This window comes from Limanda limanda, chromosome 16 (assembly GCF_963576545.1).
Source record: "Limanda limanda chromosome 16, fLimLim1.1, whole genome shotgun sequence".
Lineage (NCBI taxonomy): Eukaryota > Metazoa > Chordata > Actinopteri > Pleuronectiformes > Pleuronectidae > Limanda > Limanda limanda.
In genome coordinates, this window is record NC_083651.1 from 15,631,591 (window position 1) to 15,654,691 (window position 23,101).

General features: G+C 41.6%; 1 protein-coding gene across 2 annotated transcripts in view; it reads left to right on the top strand.

The window, feature by feature from the left end:
• zmp:0000001200 (dedicator of cytokinesis protein 9) overlaps positions 1 to 23,101 on the top strand; it is a 74,661-nt gene that overhangs the window by 28,136 nt on the left and 23,424 nt on the right. Inside the window, exons 1-11 of one of the 2 annotated variants that reach the window (XM_061089295.1) lie at positions 2,758 to 2,871; positions 6,423 to 6,539; positions 12,045 to 12,134; positions 13,775 to 13,857; positions 15,176 to 15,245; positions 16,620 to 16,715; positions 16,968 to 17,102; positions 19,906 to 20,080; positions 21,077 to 21,129; positions 22,249 to 22,323; positions 22,412 to 22,552. In XM_061089295.1, coding sequence (XP_060945278.1) covers positions 2,758 to 2,871; positions 6,423 to 6,539; positions 12,045 to 12,134; positions 13,775 to 13,857; positions 15,176 to 15,245; positions 16,620 to 16,715; positions 16,968 to 17,102; positions 19,906 to 20,080; positions 21,077 to 21,129; positions 22,249 to 22,323; positions 22,412 to 22,552 — 1,149 coding nt within the window. Of the gene's footprint in view, positions 1 to 2,757; positions 2,872 to 6,422; positions 6,540 to 12,044; positions 12,135 to 13,774; positions 13,858 to 15,175; positions 15,246 to 16,619; positions 16,716 to 16,967; positions 17,103 to 19,905; positions 20,081 to 21,076; positions 21,130 to 22,248; positions 22,324 to 22,411; positions 22,553 to 23,101 lie in introns of those variants that run through there. The other variant, XM_061089293.1, reaches the window with a different exon arrangement.

Consider the following 23,101-nt stretch of genomic DNA (forward strand, 5'->3'; position numbering starts at 1 on the left):
TTGCTCAACACACGTTTGTTCTGTCACTTAAAGGGACTCAGTGGGTCTGCTTACACCAAAGTGCCAGCTGGCCACAAACAGATATATTTGTATTGGTTTCCGCTGAACAATCTGGATAAATTCAACATAAGATCTGCCTCAAGCGCAGTCCCCAGCTCCAGGTTGGTACTTGGGCTTAAAGTACCAGGGCTGCTGTGTAGAGAGGATTTGTACGTGTATTTATACATGTATTTATCTCGTATTGCTGCTGAAATGAAATGTCCAGTGGAGAAAGTCCAGCTGTACATACAGAGATCAAAACAGTGTTTAACCACAACATCAGGGAGCGTCATAAAGTAAACCAGCGTGTGTTTTTACAAAGATGATAAAAAGTGGCCCCAGGATTGTGGTTGGGGGAGGGTGGGGTGGGGGAGTATTGCACAGCATTGACTGAAGGGAGCATCCAAACTGGAAATATGGTTCTGGTAAACACCCACTCTAATATCAAGTTGAAATAACAGTAAATGTTATCCTTTATTCATGTTTTGTCTTGCTTTTTGGGGTTTTCTAGAAGTCATCTGCTTGCTGTTTACAAGATTTGCTCTTGAATCCGACTGACGCAGGAAATGTATGATCACCTCCCTGCTGTTCATTCCCACCATGGAGCCTGTGTCACCTGATCTCTCTCTTAAACACACATAGACAGTCTGATCATGGTCTATGACGGAGGGCAGTGCTCTGGCAGCTTTATTTAGTCGTCAGGATGTGGCTTTACGACACAACTGACCTGGTCGTGTGTCAAAGTATCCACATTTTCCACGTAGCACAGGGTTCAGGTTAAGATAAGGTGAAATGTAGTGGTAGCTTAGTTTTCAAGTCGCATACCATATTAACACCAGTGGTGGAGTGTGAGTATTAGAGCTGGGCTTTCATCTAACTTCAACTTTGCCATAAGTGCTGTCAATAGACTTTATATAAAGATGGATGCAGCTACTGTCTTTCCCTTATACAGTAGCTGCAATCTTCTACTATTGGCGTAATTTGGAGCCAGATTCTGCTCATTGCTGATTATGGAGTAGAGCCTGATATCAAGGTCCCACGGATACGCAAGCTCAACCAATCGCGAGTCAGTCTCGGCTGTCAATCATTATGTTTAACCCAGTTGTTATAGCATCAAATAACTGATTAAAATCCATTTGGACATATTTAAGTGTGATCAGAAATATTATTTATACTGAAATAAGTTGTTAACAATGAGAGTCAGAGGCCACTGAAACCCTGTACTGCTTCACTGTTCATATTGTCCATGTTTATAATAGATTGAAGCCAACATCAAAAATTAAGTATTTAAATATTTCATATGTCCTGAGGCCACTGTGTTGTGTAACAAGTCAGCTGTGGTATTTGGACCATGGAAAGTGGTTGAGGTCTTATAAACATCCTGGACTAAGGGCTGATTGTAATTAGGGCTGCGACTAATATTATTAATATTGATTACTCAGCTTTTTTTGTCTAGTTTTTATTCAGGTCGTCTACTCTTTAATACATTTTGTCAACATATTGGGATTAATACATATATGTAGCCGATATATCAAAATGTAGTGACTTTCAATGGATCTGTACAATCGATCTACAATCATCATAAAGCCTGCTGTTAACATATAAACAAATCCTGCTGAATACAGAAATGTTTCCAACCATCCATTTGATTATTGATGTAATTGTACTTAAATAAGCTTCATTTTGATATTCATATCATATATGATGATATGAGAAAACCTTGTTATTAATGACCAGTGTATTGATAACAGCTCCCTGTGTGGGGCCCGTAGATGCATGTGACAGTGGGAGGAGGAGCAGCTGCCCTCCCCCCTTTTGCCTGTAGCGCAGAAGCAGGCGAGAAGAAATAACATCCTCCCCTGCTGTGGCCCACCGAGGAATCTGTAGGTCGGGCCCACTCCCAGGTGGGTTGACTGGGGCTGCGTCATGTTGGAATGCCCCTCAAGCAGTTGCATCAACAAGGCGCGAGCCTCTAACTGATGCTAATCACAGAATTGGCCTTGTTCCTGTCTCGGCTGCAGTCATGCCAGCAATAAAATCTGTAGTGAATCACGCTCGTCACAGTTTGGGGCTAATTTGTGACTGTGCACTCCTCACTGACTCATAGATTAGAGATCTTAAACTTTGAGGTTGATGTCTCCATGTCGTCTGATCTGATGTGCTTGGTCTTATCTGTAGGTGGAATTCAGAAGGCGCCCTCATACTGTGTGTATTCCGCAGATGCTTTGACCGTTTCATTTTCGGACACACGGCTGCAAGCGTGCGATTGAACTATCCCATTGTTTTCTCGCTCCGTCCTAGCTCGTTGCTGATGGTGAAATTAAATCCAGCTCTTATTTCAGCTGCCCTGAACAAGGTGTGGACGGTCCCTGACCAGACTGTAATACTTGAGGAATGTGTGTCTTTTGTTTGCCTTTGTCAACCCTGTGTCACCATGCAGGTGGATAGAGTGGGGTCAGAGAGCTATAATGTGTGTATTAGTGTGTTTGTGTGTGTGTGTGTGTGTGTGTTGAACTCCCCCAGGCAGCACAGCTGAGTGTAGGAGGGGCCACCTCCTCAGCCTGGGTGTGTGAGTGAGTCCTCTGCTCTCAGTCAGAGCAGGGAGCGGTGTGAGGAGGGGAGAGTGAGTCTGAGAAAGGGGAGAAACTTTTGGGATATGCTGGCTGTCCACTTCTCTTTGGGATCCAGCTCTGAGATATTTCACTGTGGCCGTTGAAAATGCAAGGAAGGGCTGGTAAAGCTCCAAAGAAGGAGCTGGTCATTGAGAGTCCGCAGCAGTACAAGAATTTGACTGCGGCCGAGGCTGAAGTAGACTCGGTGCCACAGGTGGTGGTAAGTCATTCATGGACTTCCTATACACTTAGGATAGATCTATACAATTTATTTGATGTATCTGCTTTGGCTTTGGCTGTTCTGCTGAACAAGTACATCTTACACTGTGCTGTAATTGCATAAACTGAGTCATAAAGTCCTGACGCAGGTGTCAGGTGGTTTGTCATCTCTTTACAACAGTGGCAGCTCATTAGAAATCTGCAGCGTGAGCACCGGCAAAGAGGAATGTTGAACTCTACCAGCACTTGGGAAGCAGCACACATTTCCTCAACTTTATTCTGAAAGGGTACCTCGGCTTGTAAAACATTTTTATAGGGCTCAAACGTCAGCCCAGTGTTTTTACAGAGTCTTCTGGACAGTCAGCAGCAGCAGATTTGATGTATCAGTTCTCAGGGAGGAACTTTACACAGCTCCATTGTTTCAGGCAGTGATGGGAGGAGTGGGAGCTGCAGCTTAACAGCTGCTTTGCTGTGGAGAAGAAGGAGTGGAGGAGATGGTTTCATGAGTTTCTGTTTTATGCTCCCTCCTGGGATGACAGAGTGTAGTGATACAGGAGTGAAACATGCAGTTTCTATTGTTTTGGTTGGATTTATTACCTTTACCAAGGAGGTTATGCTGTCGCCCCAGTTTGTTTGTGAACAAGATTGTGCAAAAACTACTCAACAGATGACCACAAAACTTAGTGGAAGGATGTAATAGGAGTCAGGGAAGAGAGCATTAAATCTTGGTGCAGATCCAGTTCAGGGGCGGGTCTTGACATTATTTATTTCTATAACATTACAAGGCCTTTTTTTCACATTTTCACAAATCTCCAAGGAAGTAATTTATAATTATAAACACTTTTCAAAACACAGTTACAAAGTGCTTTTCAGAACAAAATCAAACAGAGCTCACACTTGATATAAAAGCAACACAATGTCAGAAATAACACATAGTCAAGATAAAAACAATTGTAAAAACAAGTTTTGAGCAGTGACATGAAAGATGGCCCTGACAACTAAACTCATGGATCCTGATGGAAACAAATCAAGCACATTAAGGAGACTGATATCTAGGGGTGTATGAAATTTGGGGCTGCTTGATTAAATTCAAGGGGAATGTTGGTGCGGTGGAGGTTCGTGCTCTACTGCATTCACGGTTGCAATATTTTCTGACCAAAGTGACAAAGATAAAAAACATTCCCATGACAGCAAAACAATATAAAACAGGGACTACACTGTGTCAGCACTGTGGTCTGAGGGGAATGACGGAGCTTTTGCTTGTAAATGTTTGTGTTTCTTACTCAGTGCTGAGTTTACTGTGTGGTTGACCACCTTGAGCCCCTGACAAAGCAAAGTGGAGGAGCCTAGAGGGCTCGAAAAGGGACAATAGTCTGTGACGACACACTCCATCACTGGTGAGATGAGGGCACCGTCCCTGCAGTGAGGTCAGATCTTACACCAGCTGCAGTCTTAAAAGATCTGAATTGTGAAAGCCCTTTAATTGCAGAGGGTCTTAGTTCTGCAGCTTCAGCTCCACGTATTTGGAGTTTCCTTACTTTCTCCTCCTCATTGTTGTGGTGATGGGTGTCGAACCCCCCGAGGCTGCTCATTATTAACTCCTGTCACTTCCTTAACAGAAACTCACTCTCACTTGTAGAAGGTGTTTGGTAACTCCCCTGGTTTATTTAGGTTTTACATCCGCCCTGAGAGGTTTCGTTTTCATCTGCATTTGTTGGTTAGTTTTCAGGATTACGCAAAAACGGCTCTACTGAATTCCATGAAATCTTGATGAGTGATGGGACATGACTTTTTATATATAAACACTTTTTTTTGTTTACAGTCTATGGACAAGACACAAGGAAGGAGCTAATTAGAGTTTGCTGACAATTCAAAAATTTAGTTTCACTTTATTTCACATTGTGAGATAGGGTGTTTTCAAAGTTGTTATTGCACTTATTTCCCGGATCTTGATGAAAAATATATGGAAATATTTATGAGTGTGAGCAATTTGATGCTGATCCAAATAGAAATCTGGATCTAGTGAATTTCAGTGTGGTTTCATAAGGAGACTATTGACAGAGGTATGCACTCTCTTCTAGTTTCTTGGGAATTACTCAATATGAAAAAGCTGTTGTGTGTGTGTCATATGTTTTTCCAGGATGACATAGACACTAACATGCACCCTATCTCATCTTTAACATCTTCCTGATTGACTTGTCCTGTCTGCACTCATCTCTCCTGTGGTTGAGGTGAAATATTTTACTGAAGTGCGACTGCATTTAATTGTAACTACATGTGTGGTGTACCCACATGAGCCGTCGACTGATAATGTGATGACCTGCTTCAGCTGGCAGACACGGTGGCACCATCTCCACTCAGCGATCCTCTTCCTTGTCCTTGAAGCTGATACAAGCAGCTCCTGCCCCCTGTGTCGGCCTCGGCGTGGGCTGAGCTCTGTTATGATCAGAGGTTGCTAGAAACATGTATTTAAGCAGGTCAATATCCGTAACCCTCCCTCTGAGATCATGCTCGTGTTATCACTCCCAGATGTGGACGCAGCCCACGAGCCGTGCTGTCGCTCAGCCCTCACGTTTAGCGATGTGTCACTGTCGATTTTTTATTCTTTACTTTGCTCACTCCCCGGCTGTGACATGTATCCTCCTGTCCCATCAGCTGCAAGTGTTGACAGCTTATTTTCCATGGCCACAGTATCTGCGCAGCTTACTTGGCCACTGGAGTTTAGTGGGTTAACACTGTAACATTATGCAGATCCTATGAGTTGATTTACCAGAAATCCATAATCACCTTGGATCGTATAGCCACATCTGCTCTCGAGAGTCGGCAATAAAAACAACATAGAGTTCATGAACTCAAACTATCATCTGATTATGAATTATTGTGAGTACACTAAAGCAAAAGAGGATGATGAGGGTTTGTTGGAAACTCTAGAGGATAAACAAGTATGTTTAAAGTGAAGCGTGGCGTTTTATTGTTTTCTTGTCGTGCGTGTTTGTTCTCATGGAGACATTAGCTCGTCCAGACCTTCTCACTGCTCAGTCTGATGTATTCACACTGATAGATGTATCACATTGTATCTAACAGAAGGCGTGTTTGTGCTATCACCCATTATGACAGCACAATTAGGTCACTCAGGCTCAATGTAGAGTCAAGTCTGTGCACTGTTTCTATGCATGGGTATATGCTTGCACTAAGAATATTATAATATTAGGGCATATTTTTATATTATTATAGTATGTGTTTTTTGCAGCATTAAGTGTATGTCACTCAGTGTGTGATGAGATGACTAAAGAGATCAATGGTCTGACAACATAGATCAAGTCCAATTTTAGTCTCATTCAGTAGATTATGAAGGATTGTAGTCTGTTGCCTTTCATTACCCATCATTCTATCCCTTTATTTCCTCTCATGTAGATAAGAAAGGCTTAAAAAGAGCCAATATCTTTCCCCTTAAAATCTGTATTATTAGTTAATTTTAGACTGGAAATCCTTTACCGACTTACAACCAATTACTTTATTAACTGAGTGCTTCCTCTGTGTTTTATTTTCCAGGTGAAACCCAAGGTGATCGAGCCGCTGGACTATGAAAGTGTGCTGGTGCAAAGAAAGACACAGATCCTCAGCGATGTCCTCCGAGACATGCTGCAGTTCCCCCTGGAGGACTTCGAGGTGAGTTACACACCCGATTATCTCCGGTCATCCATCCTCAAAAACTGATACTACTGTAAATGTGGCTATGGATGATGTAGCTGGGAGAAAGTCATCCCATAAATAATGGTAGAAATCAGTTCAACTGCCTATACAGTAACTCATTTAAGTTTTTTGAGACTATGCTATTTAACCATACAAGGTCAAAGTATTTATTGTTATCTGTCCCACATCATTGTTTTCCCACCCACTTGCGTGTTTTCTTTTGTTGTGTTTGTTTGGACTTCGCAGTCTTTTCCTTTCGTCCCAGGCGTGGCCGCTGTTGTGAAAACTGGGTGGGGTCGCTCACATAGGCTTTCCTATTGTTTACGTCCTCGCATGCTATAGCGAGACATGAGTCAGGGGCCATCTGTTTAATTGGCTACTTCTGTCTCCTATGTTGTGATTGAGCAAATGTTAGCTGGGGTCGCATTGAACGCTCCCTCCAACACTGAGGGTGGAAAGTCCAGAATGGAAATCTGGCCACAGTGCGGGTTCTCCAGGAAACAACGTCTCTTTGAAACATGTTTGTACCGACATGAGGATGCACTCTATGAGACATAGAGTGCATCCTCAGATCTGACCCTGCCAACTTGTCTCACGCTCCACTGGAACTTTTATTGAGTCTGGTCTTTTTGTCTTTTATTGTTATTATTGCCTTTGTAGGAAGAGAAGTCTTTGTTTCACCAACCATCATCACTTTAACATCCTTTGTCTGAATGTTTACAACCTTGGGATTAGACACCCCTGCGAGGTAAAGATAGTAGTAACCACAGCATCTACAACATCCGCTCAGGACTGTCATCTACTTCTTTGTCTTTTCTTTCAAATTTGGACAAAATATTCCCCAAAACACAGTGGTAATACACTTTTCTTTTTAAAACTGTTACTCATAACTTGTTTATCATACATGTGTGGGCTAGAGCCTGATTGGTTCATCTGTTGGCAGATAAAAATAAACTGAAGCCTTTGACAGACAACTTTTATTTTACAGAATAAACAATTCTGTCTTCATGTCTAAGTTTAACATAAAAGATATTTATACTAATATTTATGCGGGTATAATAGCAAGCCTCAATTACCTTACTTTGTCATACGTGTTTCATAATGACATTACGACTTTCTAGAATAGGGTTTATATATATATATATATATATATATATATATATTTATAGGACAATAAAGTATTATGGTTATTTTGTGAGTTGCTGGCTTTAAAGAGCTTTATGTTTATTTATGGAGTATATGGAAATATTCAGGCTGCCTTTTCATGTATTTCCATGTCACCACTTTTACAAAAATAGAACAGAATTTTGTAAACGCATTTGAGGCTAATTTGAATTAAAGTATATCAGATGGTCTTATAACGTAAAAGGGATGTTTGTTGACCAAAACAACGATCCAACCCAGATGACTAAACCTGGCAGTGATGCTGTTTAATTGTGTATCTTGTCTTTAGTGCAGTCAATTTTCGATTTTCCATAGTAACGTGTACAAACTCTCCTTAATGAGACATAACAGTGGCAGTGTGGAATAGAGTAAAGGGGGAAATGATAAGAACAAAGTTTGTTTCCAAGTCGGAGGTTGTTAACAGTGTGTAGGGCCTGCCTGGCAGCTGGGTGCTCAGTGACAGCGAGGGCAGCCTTGACTTTGTCTTCTCTGGTATCACACTCCTCCAGCCCGCTGCTATGAACACAACATACCAGCGTCAAACAAAGACGGTGGGTTGTCAGGGGTGGACAGGTGATTCTGCCTGAGAAACACTCACAACAGGCACAGTGATCGAACATAACATCTGGTTCTGCCTCGCCAGGCTCCTGTTTAAGCAAGTGCTTAATCAGTCAAGGAGCTTTCAGTGGGTGCTGTTCATACAGAAAAGAGTTGGTGCTGATTCAAGGCCAAAATAGACTGAGAGAGCGTCTTTGTCTGTGTTATTTTTGTATGAATCCTTGGCTGTTCCTCAGTAGTAAAAACAACTATCAGGTCTCTTCCCCACTGGCACATCTAAAGTCATGTGTTGGTACTGTTCTTTAGTGGAGCCAGTGTTCATCTCCATCTGTTTTGGATCTGGGAGCTGTTGGCACAAGGTACTCGGAGGTCTGTGTGTGCTTTCTGTGCAAGAGTCCTGGAGAAATTTGTCCTGGATTTCCAGGAGGGGGCCCCAATTTCCTTTCTCTCCACGATTTGGAGGTGGAATCGAGGTGAAGGCCCATCCCTGCAACAGAATACCACAGATCAGAACAGTATTTCTTTTGCTTTTCTTGAACCAATTCACGGTTTCCAAAGAGTTTTGAAATACACCACATGCTGTGAGTCTTGAACATATTAGGGTGGTAATGTTCTGTATTTTTGAATCTATCAAAACATGTTGATGTCTGTGACTCTCAGCCCAGGGATCTGTTGGCTCCTACTGGCGCAATAAACCTAAAAATAAAAAATGGGTCCCAAAAATATATATATTGGCAATGCTCGTACGGCTCCATTGTTTTGGTCCAGTCTTATATCTTAAAGACTATTAGATGCACGTAATGTATCTTAATGACTTTGGCGAAGCCCTTTCCACTTATGCTCCTTACTCGAAATAAACATTAAGACTAAGTACAACCCATTTGCAGTGGACCCGTCAACCTGTTTTCCCACCATTAAAGCAGCAAAAGTGGATTTGGACACACCCTAAATGCACTTGCTCTATGCACTGTAGTCCATGTGCATAGATTGTTAAAATAGATCCCGAAATGATGTTGATGGAGCTGTGCTGAGTGCCGCTATAATCAAAGCTAAATAAAGACTTATTTCACGAAAGAATCTCCCCGGTGACTTTAAGCCCAATTAAACACTTCCTGTTTCCCACTCCCCGGCTCCCTCTCACCTCCATGGCTGTTTATTTCGCCTGCTTGGACTGTAAAGATTAGCATCGTCCCTACAGGAAACCTGGTAGAGAGGAAGAAGAGGACCTCTGGCTCACAAATACACGCTGGAATGTGTCGAGACACAACCATTATACAAGTATAAGTTTACAGCACCAAATTGTGAGCAGGGGATAATGGCAGCAACTTAGCATTTTTATATTTGTGTCACTCAAGGAAAGACAGATTTATTGTATAAACTACAGTTGTTTCTTCTTACCTCAGTTATATAAGCTCCTTTATGTTCAGTATTGATACATCAGCACAAACTAGAAAGACTAGGTAAATATTGTTATTTACTATTTACTTAGGTGGCCCCTCCTACACTCAGCTGTGCTGCCTGGGGGAGTTCAACACACACACAAACACACTTATACACACATTATAGCTCTCTGACCCCACTCTATCCACCTGCATGGTGACACAGGGTTGACAAAGGCAAACAAGTTATCACTTCCTTGGGGGAAGAGATGGAAACATACACGAACTCTGACAATTTACTGCACAATATATTTATTCATGAAAATGGCAACATTTTATTAATTTGAATATGATTTTATCAAGTGATGATGTGAGGTGCTGTGCTATGTAATGTTATGTTGCTATGCTATGCTATGTTAGGTTGTGCTGTGCTATGGTTTATGTTATGCTATATTATATAGTCATGTTTTGTTAGGCTGTGCTATGCTACGTTAAATTATGTTATGCTACATTGTGTTATGATACATGATGCTACGCCAAGTTATGTTTATGTTTTGTCGTGTTACTCAGTAGTGTGTTTTGTTACGTTATCATACTATGTCATCGTATCCTATGCTATGTTTCTAGATTCCCGTGCAATTTTTCCCTTTAGTAGAAGTTTAGTAGTAGTAAAGATGTCATTTTGTTTTGGAAATTGTAAACAAATTATAAACAAAGAGTTTAAACTGTTCACTTGATTAAATCTGTAGTGGACTCTACTGTAAACTAATAACATGGCACATAACATGGCGCTCTGAGCACCTTTTGGTTAAAAAAAAAAATAGGATCTATTAAAGATAATGGAGGTATTGTATGAAATCCCCCACAGTCGTATAAAAACGCAGCTCACACTTACAGCTGACGAGCATTTGACTTGCACAAAACCAGAACTCTGTTGTTTCCCCCTAACCCGGTCAGCCGCACTGCGATCACTTAATGGTTGTATTTATATTTCACTGGCAGGGATTAACGTGCGATCAGATGCTCTTTATTTTAACAGTCGGACCTATTCCTGCTGCCAAGGCCTGATGATGGTGCTGGTTGCAGTTTTTCAACTCGGGGCATTCAGAGTTTAAAATGAGATCCAGCTTTCACACTGCGGTGTAATATTTTATGTACTTAAAAAGCTTATTTCAGTTTTGAAGTACGGCTGTTATCTCAAAATCTATTTTGGCATTAGTCACCGCAAGTACATTTTCTTTAAAGAGGTCCTGAATTATAACAAATGTAATAAGTAAGAAGGGAGTGTAAAGATTATTAGTGTTTGGATTTATTTATTGTGGTTTCCAAGACACTGTTTGTATCTGTGTCTTGTTCTGTAAATGAAAAAGAACAGAACACATCTCTAAACCATTTTTTGTCTTGGGGGGGTCTACATCTAAAAGTTCAAAAGTGGGTTGCATTTATATCTGGAGAATTTCACATCATCCATAAGAGCACAAACAGTATTATTCCTCCTTATAGGTTAGTTACAGTTAGTTGGACTGGATGTTATTACTTTGAGATTTGTTAAGAAAACTTTGAGGAAATGAATAACCAAATTTCACACACTCATAGATATCAGTTACTTAAAAGTATGCCTGATGTTTTTCATCAAGATCCATGAATTGTTCCCTGAGAAAACAGCGAAAAGGTGGAAAAATCTCAAAATGATATGAATCCCAGACCCCCCCCGATCCAGATCCACACCAAAATTTAATGGGTTCTTCTGTGACCCATACTGAATTCTTCCAACAAGTTTTGTCGAAATCTTTTTTTTGCATAATTCTACTATCTAACAAACAAACAACCCAACAGACAGGGGTGAAAACATACTCTGCTTAGCGAAGGTAAAAAGTAAACGCATTGATCGTTTGTCTTTGATGTTTTTCGCTGTATATGTTGAATTGCGTCTGAATATGATCATGGGGATTGACGCTGCGGAGCCTTGTTTGCTGTTTCTGCCTTGAAATTCTTGTTAGTCACTTTTGAAAGGGTTCAACAAAACATTAGAGTTGCTGGGACGCTGTTTCCCCACAGTGTCTGTACAGCGGCAGGGAGCCAGACTCGGGGTGTGTCCCTGGGTCCTGGAGCTGAACAGCATGGATACGCATCCTGCCTCCCTCACACTCTGCCTCTTTGAACTCTCAGGAAGACATCAGCTCATTCCCGAGCACAGAACAATATTTAACTGAACACCCAGGGCAACTGTGTCCAGCTGTGACCACAAACTGTTAAACTGAAAAAAAGAGAATGTCCTCCACATTTTGTTTCAATTTCTCTTTTACTGTGTGTTTTGTTTTCTTATGGTTGTAAAGTCTTTGTTTCTCATGCTGAGTAAAAATCTTTCTTTATTTTGCAGATTTCGACTCTGAGGAGGCAGGGGAGAACGCTCTACCCCACAGTGCCTGAAAATGCAGAAAGAGGAGCCCAGAGTTTGTTTGTCCAAGAGGTGAGCTGATTTAAACAGCCTGAAAAAATGTGGTTATCTTAATCAACATTTTAGTTTGAGCAATGGAGTCATGACCACACAGTTTCCTTCCAAAGTTCGAAAAGTTTGGGTCATTTTAAGAAACATTTGAGTCAAAATCTGATACCAGGCTAACGCCAACACAGACACACACACCGTTGAATTTAAGTATTAATCTCTAAACAAAGGATGCTGAACAATATTTTTGAGTATTTGATTCCAACAAAAATAGTTTTAAGGGGCTTTGTACATTTATATAACAAGGATACCTGATATTTTTCATTCCTGCTCCCCACCGTGAACATCTGCTCTTATATGTTAGAAGTTAGTAGGTACGGCCTGCTGTGAGAAGTGTGAAACACATCCAGTAAGTTCAAGAGTAATACTGAGCCTTAGATCAGTTAAAATGACTTAGAAGTCAAGTTTTTTCTCTAATCTTCAGCGAGCAAAATGTATATAAAATATCAAGAATTACTGCTGTATTTGTTACAGCGGCAGCCCTACAGGCTCAGGAAGCTGGGGATCATGGGTAATATCTACCATGCAGTTCTTTTTTGCTTCAGTGAGTCTAAAGACGTTCACAGTGGATTAGGAAACCTCTTTATTTCATGTGTGAAGCTCCACACAGGATTCATGTAGCTTTGTGTTGCTTCCAGAAACTGTTGTGTGAATAGTAAATTGGCTCATTATGTCTATTTGCAGGAGGCAACTGGACAATGTTGTATGTATTTTCACCGGAGAGTCTATTTACACCAGGGGGCTCTGAAATGATAAAGTGCAATTAATTTCTACAACCCACAAGTTTATCAAACTTCTGGTTATTATCTGTCAGCTGAGTCATGAGCATGTCGACTGTCCAGTGGTTCAGCTGCAGTTCGTTCATCTTTTTTTAGAATTTAATTGCAGTTGGACAGATAATAAAGTTTAATATTTTCAGTTGGTGCTGATAAAATTATGAATTATGACTGTGAAGGGGGGAAGAGTGTTTATTTCCTCTAACCCAGCGCAGTGGTTTTACCCTCCAGCCGAGGCACACTGCTCACACTGTCTCCCTAAGCCAGAGAACAACTGGCTGCTGACAGTTCACCTTCTAGGTCAAAGGTGAGCATTTATCAAGCCTCCATCTGAAGTCATAAAGATACAAAACCTCCCAGTGCAGTGTTGTGTGACATCACCAGGACAGCTGTGGAGATTAGCCCAGCGAGAGCCATCTCTGTTTCCGATCGCTCTCCTGATCAGGTTGCATCTCGTCTTCCTGTCAGGGCTGTTACTGTAAAAGGCACGGACTTCTGTAGAAAGATACAGGGGAGCTGCTCCTATCACCGACTCTAACAATGAACAGATGTCTGCTTTCCCAGTAAAGGCTGATAGAGATTCACTCCCTCTGAGTTGGAGTCGGTGCATGGGCAGACTGAGGTCACCACACAGTGCACTCTTCTTCTCTGGGAGGATTGTACTTTCGTTTCTTCTAAATTACATTAATTGTGACTCATCTTAGGAGCCAGTTAGTTTCAAACATCCAGATACTTTTCCAAAACCCCTTGTGTACAACTGATCTGTATATTGTACTGTGTTGACTTGTCATGGTGGTTTGTAATTCTCTTGCCTTGTGTCCTCCTCAGTGCATCAAGACCTACAAGTCTGACTGGCACGTGGTCAACTACAAATATGAGGATTATTCAGGAGACTTTCGACAGCTTCCACAGTAAGTCTGTAGTTCAAAACCTCCGCACCACTGTGTTAACAGAGGTAATGTGGTCGTGTGCCAAGACATTCTTATGATGGGCAAGTAACAACACAGCGGCTCTACATAATACACAGACTCCACAGATTTAAACTAAAACACACGGTACGCTCACAGTCACACGCAGTTTGAACTTTTCGTGTCCTCCCTCGGACACGATGTTGTTGTGACTTAATAACAAGGAAGAGGAAACACACAGCAGAGGAATAAGTCGTATTTCCTTCCAACAAAAGATTGTTTCCTTTTTTCACGATGCACTGGATAATTCCCGACTGCAGCCAGAGTGGAAACCACCCTCATTGTCTGCAGGTTGTGTCATCAGCTCCAGCCTGCTCCCTGGAAACCATCTGCTTTACTGACAATATGTCCGAATAGGAGTTGACTGTGACCTTGACAGTGAATCTGGGGAAGTTGAAACAATACACCGTGACGTGGATTGCTCTGTTAAAAGTTTTTAAACGTATTTCAAGTGTTTCTTACAATTGGCACAGTAATGTGTTTCCATGAGCAGCCGAGTGCTGCTTTTCATCACTGCTGGAATCTGCTTTGAACCTGATGTTGTTCCCGTATCACTCCTTTGAAAAAATTGCAAATACGCACAAGAGACCATTTCATGATGCGATCACGCCAGTCATGATGTCCGTCGACATATTGTCCATCCAACCTATCACTAGCGGTGGTCATTACGAGCGAGAGCACCGTTCTGACGGGTTGGCTCAGACCCAACTGAACACCTGTTAACACTCATGACTGCATCTTGCGAGGTCGTGACGCACACACACACACACACATACACGCCATGCTGACTTAGCTGGTAAAAATTACTCGCAAAAAATTGACAAAACATAAGGAAATAATCACAACATAGAAATTCACAAAGTGCGTTAGCTTAACTCAAACCTGCCACGGACATCGGTGACAGACAGAGCAGATAAGATAAAGTAAAGTCCTACATTAGCATTAAAAATATTGCAATATCAAAAGTCTCTTTTAAAATGTCAAAAGTTTAAATGCATAAAATGATATGAGCTTGTATGTTTACATGTAAAATCCTAATCTTCTTTGTAGCTATTGTCGTTGGATCAACTGTTGGAGCTATCTTTATCTTTATTAAATTTAGGAGATTGACATTTTAGGATGCAGACGTTAAAGTGTCAGTATGTAATAATTATGCAGCCATTTCAGGGTGTTTATTAACCTCCACCTGTGATAATCTCTTGTACAATGTCTCATTAACACTGTCGATGCTGGCTAATTTGTATTGATCATATTTTCCCAGCAAAGTATCGCGGCCTGACAAGCTGGCGGTCCATGTGTTTGAAGTGGACGAGGATGTTGACAAAGATGAGGTGAGTTCGTTTTCTTCTTCTCTGTCAAAAGACTTTAACAGTGTGAAAAGTGACCCTGTTTTTAGATTATGTTGTATTAATATCAACCTCCCCAGAAAAAGATTGCACAAGACTGTGTTTTATTCCTGACTGAGCGAAACACATTCTTCAGACTGAGGCGGTTCCAGGAGGTCGGGGGTGAGGGTCCGTCCTTCTCAGCCTCTCAGTCAACTTCACCCCTGACAGTGCAGGAGCAACTAATGAGAAGATCCAAATGACCCCTCATTCATCTCCCACCGATCCCTCTGTCCTCCATCTATCCACAGCAGCTGCTATTAGGGGGTTTTCAAACAGGGAGGATGCTTTTAAAGATTAAAATTAAAGGAATTTAACTTCTCTATAATATCCAGGATAAATCATTTTTGTTTTTCATTTTTATTATTTTGAACACATCTAACATTTGTCGTGTGATTTGCTTCATCTTCTCTTTGTATGGCTTTTTTTTTTTTTATTTTATCCTTGAAAAAGTTTTCTAGCGCACCCTGGAGTTTACATAGAATGAACTCTGTGATTTCTCTGCCTCTGGGGACCAGTGAATGTTGTCTAGACACTGATGAGGAGAAACAGGCACTGAATCTTTCCAGATGCTTTTTAGATCCCTCCGCAAGGCACATTGAATGTCTTTTATATTCTTGCCAGCGCTTCGAAAAGTCCCTTTGCGTTATTAGACTGAGGGAAGAAGAAGGACAAGTGATACAGGATCAGTATGATGACATCTTGAAAGGCCATTCACTGTTTTCGTTGTGCGAAACGGTTTCTTTCTGTCGACTTTCACAGTCGGGACGTGTAACTGCAGACGACGAGTCCTCTGTTCATTCAGCGCTGATCCAAACCAGAGCAGGGCTGCAGAGTTCGTCCCCAGATCCTCTTCCTTCATTACACTCCCTAATTGGTTTATTTGAATAAATCGTGATCGCTGCTGGATCATTGTAGCTTAGCCATACGTGCAAAGGCCAGTGCGTGATATCATGCTCACCCACCTCGCAAGTGCGAGATGATGCGCTCCATGTGTCCTGGATCTGCTGTGAAGATCCAGGTGTTTATTTGGGTTTTCAGTCTCAGTTTGTGTAATTTTCTTCCATCTGCTTGTTTGGACGGAGACGGACCTACACGGTGTCGGCCTCTGTGTCGTCTCAAACCACAGCATCAAAGGCTTCATGCACATTCTGAGGCGTCTCAACATAGAATCTGCCAAAATACTGTATATTGTTTTTCTCCTTTGTAACAGGTGATGTGATCTTGTCCTCATGATTTGATCCATTATTTGTTGTGCATCGTCTCCTGAATTGCAGTGTCTTACAATCACCTGATCTTGTGTCTTTGTGTCTCCTGCAGGACACGGCCTCCCTAGGGTCCCAGAAAGGTGGGATCACCAAACATGGCTGGCTGTATAAAGGCAACATGAACAGTGCCATCAGCGTCACCATGAGGGTGAGATATTGGGGATGAATCATTTAAGTCTCTGACATTCTTCTGTTCCAGCTCTTCAAATATGAGAATTTGCTGCTTTTCTATGTTTTATATGATGACTTACAAACACATGGTGTCACCTTGGCCTCTAGAAACTTGTGATGGGCATTTTTCATTTATCAAAAAGCCTTTATTAACATTGTAAGCAGTGCATATATAAGATTAAGGGTGTAGATGATTACAATTAAATATTATTTCTTCTCTTTGTTCCAGTCCTTCAAGAGGAGGTATTTCCACCTGACCCAGCTCGGGGACAGCTCGTACAATTTAAACTTCTACAAGGATGAGAAGATCTCCAAAGAGCCCAAAGGAACCATCTTCTTGGACTCCTGCATGGGTGTGGTTCAGGTACGCTCCAAACTATTCCAGCTATGTCTGGCACAAACGCAGTGATTGTTTAAACTACAATGACTCCAGATGATCCGTCACCTGCTTTGCCAGACGGGATATCCCTGTTGGCGTTAGCACAGGGTGTAGCCAGGTCCCCAGTGCAAATTAAAGCGCTATTAACCAGGAATATGGATATGACTATAGACAAAGTCACTTCCTCTTTACAATTCCTGTGTCTATAAATGAATTTCCCAACATGCAGGCTTAAGCGTAAACTATAACAGGCACAGCTTCTACACAAATTGCTCTGACTGTGATGGACGGCTGCTGAAAAGCCTCCGTGAGACCATCTCTGGTGCATTTCCCTGAAACCTGAGCTCTCTCTCCTCCCCGAGGTCACATTTTACTGCTGACTCTCATCTGGTGAATCGAGGTGAATGCTGAAGCCTCACTTCCATGTACTTTGCGTCAACCCCACAATCGATGCCACGTGTCTGAATGCAGGCCGGGACTCACAGGGTGCATTATTATGTGTCCATCACGTCAGTAGAGGGAAAGAACCTGGTGTTAGTGAGGAGGCGTCCAGCTGACGTAGAGCAGGAATCATGAAGTTTGACAGCACTGCCTGATTCTTATCATGTGGAGGAGGATTGAGGTGCACTAACATTTTAATGCAGTGCCGTCCGTTGAGATCCCCGACCTACACCACACCCAGCTTTTCAACCACAGATCTTCCCTCTGTTTCATTCCTAAGTGGTGGAAGACACAGAGCAAGATCTTCTGTCTTCTTTTTTAACACTTTTATGTTTACAAAGGGATAGCTAGGAAAGGTGGCTGTGGCTCAGGAGGTAGAGCGGGTTGTCAACTTACCAGAAGGTTGGTTATTCGATCCCCGGTACCTTCAGTCATCCAACAGTGTCCTTGGGCAAGATACTGAACCCCTAATTGCCCCTTGCTCAGACAGTGGAGGAAAGGTGTGTGATAGAAAAAGCACTGTGTATGAGTGCCTCTTGAAGTGTAAGATAAGACTAGAAAAGCATTAGATACATTTACCAGTTGTGCCTTTATTGATAGGAAAGTGAGGGGGTAGAGAGAGTGAGGGAGACAATGCAGCAAAAGGCTTGGTCAGAACTGAGCTTCCAGTTGTATTCTGGGCAGCAACATAGTATTAAAGTCACTTGATTGCATTGCACAACCCCTGATATATACAATATAATTTGATAATATAAAGCATAGACTGTATATAAAGATGGACAGCACGTCTTCCCTTCCTCCCACTTTCCAGGAATGAAGCTAAACTATCCCAGATATGAATGCTTCCGTCTTGTAGGGGGATCGGTGTCAAGGTCCCGCTGATACACATCATGAGTCAGTCTTGAACAAATATGATTCTCATGAGAACTATCTGAAAAGACAAAAAACATCTTTGAGAAAATGTATTTGACGTGTACTCTGATGTTTTAGTTTGGCTCATGTCCCATCCACTAACATTGAGGAGGCGGGATTTATGACCTATACTACAGCCAACCACCAGGTGAGATGCTTTGGCTTCACTTTTGAGAAACCGTCATGTCGTCCATTTTTATATACAGTCTAAGGTTGTGAGGGTTTTATGAGCAGAGCGGCAGATGTTTAACTCTGCAGCTGTGCAGTGACATCACACTGGGCCACGACCTGTAAGAAGATGGCGTCATATTGTTTCCTTAAACATACAGAGCATAATCCAATTAAGTTAAAATGGATCAAAACGGCTGTAAAATGTGATTTTTTTTTTTTCATCTCTTATTTTCTCTTCTCTTTACTCATTGTCTGAAACATGAGCACAGATACTAACAGTATGAAAAACTATTTTGAGGGTGTTTTCCTGGGGATTAGTGCAAAGTGTTGTCTGGAAAACTGTTGGACTTTAAGGTGATTAAGTCGGTTTATCCTGACTCCCGTTTTATTTCTGTCCTGACCATCCCTCTCCATGTTTACTCATCCAGTCTGCTGATAATCACTCTCCCTCCCCACCACTCCCACTCTGCTGGCTCAACACTGCCAGCAGGACACTGTGATAACCACAGCACCGCAATCTACTCACTGCTGACAATAATGAGTCGACTTCACTGTTGCACGATAAGAAATAATGTTTGAATATTTTATTAAACTGGATAGTCAGTGGGGAAATCATCGACGGCACTGATTCAGCACCTTCGGGTTCTGAATGAGCTGAAGTAGCTGAAGCCCAAACAGGAGGGTGACGTCGCTCTTTTTGGAGGTTTTTGGAGATCAAAGTTCATCCCTGCAGATCCAGCTCATTCTCTGTGACTTCATCTCACTTTATAAAGTCTCCGCTGTGGTCCTGGCAGAGCTGGAGGCTTCGTTACACAGATGGAAACACTCGGCCCAGCCTTCACTCACTGTCCAGTCGCTTTCTGCTGCAGTTGAATTGAATCTGAGTTTAACTTTCGGTCTTTTGGAAATGACTCCCATTCGTTGCCAAGTGGTGTCAGTGTACGTTTAGAGTTTAGAATTTAATATATATTTTGAATACCTGTAAATCTTGTGTTTACAGGCTCAAACAGCATAATTCAAGGACGCATGTATGAGGGAGGAATACAAATAAATAGACATTATTAAAATAAAAAATCATAAAACCTTACATCAGCTGCCTCCTGGTCAGCTGGCGATGATCCAGTGACATTTCCTTTGTCCTGCCACTTTTCCACAGAAATATAGTAGATATAAACAATTTTTAAAGAATTAAACGTAGTCCATCTGTAACTTTTGTTTTGTATATTAACATATTCCTCCCCTCGCTCTCTTCTCTCTTCTGCAGAACACCAAGGTTCGGAAGTTTGCATTCGAGCTGAAGATGCAGGATAAGAGCACCTACCTGCTGGCTTCGGACAGCGAGGGAGAGATGGAGGACTGGATGAACACCTTCAACAAGATACTGCACAGCAGCTTTGAAATCGCCATGCAGGAGAAGCGGAATGGAGACGTTCACGATGGTGCGTGAGAATCAATGTGTGTTCAGCCCTTTAAGGACACATTAATGTGAAATGATGTATTGTTGAGTTAGTCCTGTCAAAATGTTATTATCCATTTACTGATAAGAAATCATTTTTCTCTTGCAGAAATATCCATGATTCATTCAATATATCTTTGGCAGACTGAAAGATGTCTGAACAAATGATGTGAACAATAGATAGCCTAAAGAAATTATAGCAAATGTATAATAACAATTCTATTAATCAATTTTACTTTAAGACAGTTTACATAGGTTGAAACAATTTTTAACCCAAGAAGTTAAATAAACCTTTGATATACTTGTATTTAACTTAAACTGAATTTGTTACCTAGAAAGTATTTCATTAATATATCTGATAATAGAGGCAACAATTATGCCATTATTTAAGCTTAGTCTCTAAGTTGAAGATTTCCCTCAGTTATTTTATCCATAATAATAATCAACTACTTATAAGATCTAGTAAATCCACTCGTTATGAGTTTATTTATTCTGGGATTCCCTCTGCACTTGAGGATGTTTTTAAAGAGACGCTGCTCATTCACAACAACGTCTCCTCCCAGGTCTCTGTTACTGCTTCCTGTCTCTCTCTCTCTCTGTGGTTAACCTGATACTGGACCACCCAGGCTTTTAATACTCACCTACTGTCTCATAGGGGGCTTAGCTGAGGAGGAAAGAGGCTGAATACCTCTCCACTAATCTTTCCAGCTCCCTCCAGTTTGTATTCATCAAGCCGTGAATGTGAAAAGAAAATAACTGATTCTGCTTGAGGAGATGTGGTAGATTTCTGAAAATGTACCGCAGAGACCTGCCGTGTGTGTCTCTCAATCCTGACTGAGTCCTGCACGGGTGAATTAGTGTTTACTGAACTTTCACGTGTCAGTAAGTGATTAAAGAGGTTTTACAACAAAAGGTGGTTGAGTTTAAAATTCATAGTTTGTGGCCCGGATCCCATGATTTCTTACGATTTTTCTTTCAGATGATGATCTTGGAAAGTCAGACAGCTCCTCTGGCAGCATGGACAGCTTTCAGGTAGGTCCGGCTCTTTCTGCACGATCACGTTCATGCATTCATTACATCATCACACGGAGCTGAAGCACTAAACCCCTCTTCCTCACTGAGGCTGTAAGTACGACGGCCTCTTTCCCACCAACATTTGGCTTGAATTTGGGTTTCAAAATCACTGGTTACACACCTAATTTCTCCGGCATCCATTTGTTATTGCAGCTCAGATCTGAAATTGAACACAGACCTGTCGTCATGCAATTAACTAAAGCTAAAATGCATTTCTACAATATGACGTTGTTCATTGAGTTTTACTTTGGGTTTCATCCAAGAAACCGACCCAGCAAATTAAACATCTGGCTGCTAAACATTCATCCAACAACATCCAAAGAAAAGTAAGAAGTGGAAAAAGCTGACACTTACTTTTACATAACTACAATGGAGTATTAGGGCCAGTTAAAGGGAAAAAAGATTCTGACATTTCGAAAAAAAAGTTAATAAGAAAGAAGTCGTAATTTGACGTGAAGAGAATAAAGTCTGAATATTTGATTATGTGTCATATTAGAGGATCAGCCTGTCTCCTGTGTTAGAATTAGGTATGTGGAGCATCTTGTTCGATTATACTTTGGTTTTGTTTCACAAGTTACAAAATGCACTATTCTCACATTCTCAAGAACTTCAATATGGCCCTAATATACATGCATAACAACACCTGCATCAAGAGTAATGAAACTTGATGATCGAAACTGTCATATATAATCTGTGTTTCTTTATTTACAATCTGTTGACTTACAAGCTCCAGAGGAGTTTTCCCTCCTCCCTGAATGGATATTTGATGTTTCAGGAAAATAGCTCTTAGCGCTGAGTGGTACGCAATATAGTAAAGCCATATGTGGATGGAAACTGGTGGTAACTGTATGCTGGAAAACCGCTTGACAGGTTCCAGTGTGCAGAAATGGATACTGGTACCACCTGACTCTCCCCACCGAGCCAATAAAATATCAAGCTTCATTTCCAGATGGGCGCAAAAGACAAAAATGTCCTAATGATAAAACCAACCGAGTGCAAATCTCTCACACAGCGCCTCTGGCCTTCAGACGGGTTTTTGGTTTAAATGGATTTAGGAAATGCCTTTCCTCTCCGCAGAGCACCAGAGAGATAGAGTCCAGGATGAGGAACGAGACCAGATTGAAGCTGTTCACCCTGGACCCTGACACACAGGTAATTAAACCTAAAGTTCACTCATTCCCAGGTGGTAGCAGGAGCCAACTTACCACCGCATAATAAAATCTTTTGTGCTTTCTGTTAGAAGCTAGATTTCTCAGGAATAGAACTGGATGTGAAGACTTTTGAGGAGAAGTTTGGCAAACGGATTCTGGTGAACTGCAACGACCTCTCGTTCAATCTGCAAAGCTGCGTGGCCGAAAACGAAGAAGGGCCGACGACCAACGTAAGACTAAATCTATTTCTGGCCCTGAATAACAGAAATATCATTATCTGCAGGATTAAGCACGGAGGAAACGTTTGTAAAGTGCAGACCGGATGGTCTCATTATTTGAGATGCAGGAGGAATCCTGTTGACATAGCAACCCTCTACAGACTCAGTAATGGTGAAGAATCTCTATAATGGAGTCCGATGTCCTGCTGTCCCTCCCAGCAGAAGCTGTCTGTTAAAGGCTAAATATGCTCTGTCTCCACACACACACACAAACACACACACACACACACACAAACACACACACACACACACACACACACACACACACACACAGAGCAGATACTGTGACTGTTCACTCAGTTTCTTTCACCACAATTTACTTGCAACTGCCTCTCGTTATGCAGAAAACTGTCGTGCACCGATCCAACTTTTTCCACTGCAGATGGGGGATCCGGATTCTGTCAACTGATTCAAAGAAAAAAACTTTATACCTCACTGTGTGGAAATAATTTGAGTCCTTTTTGTGTAAAGTAAAATATCCACAAAACAAGTTTAGTTACA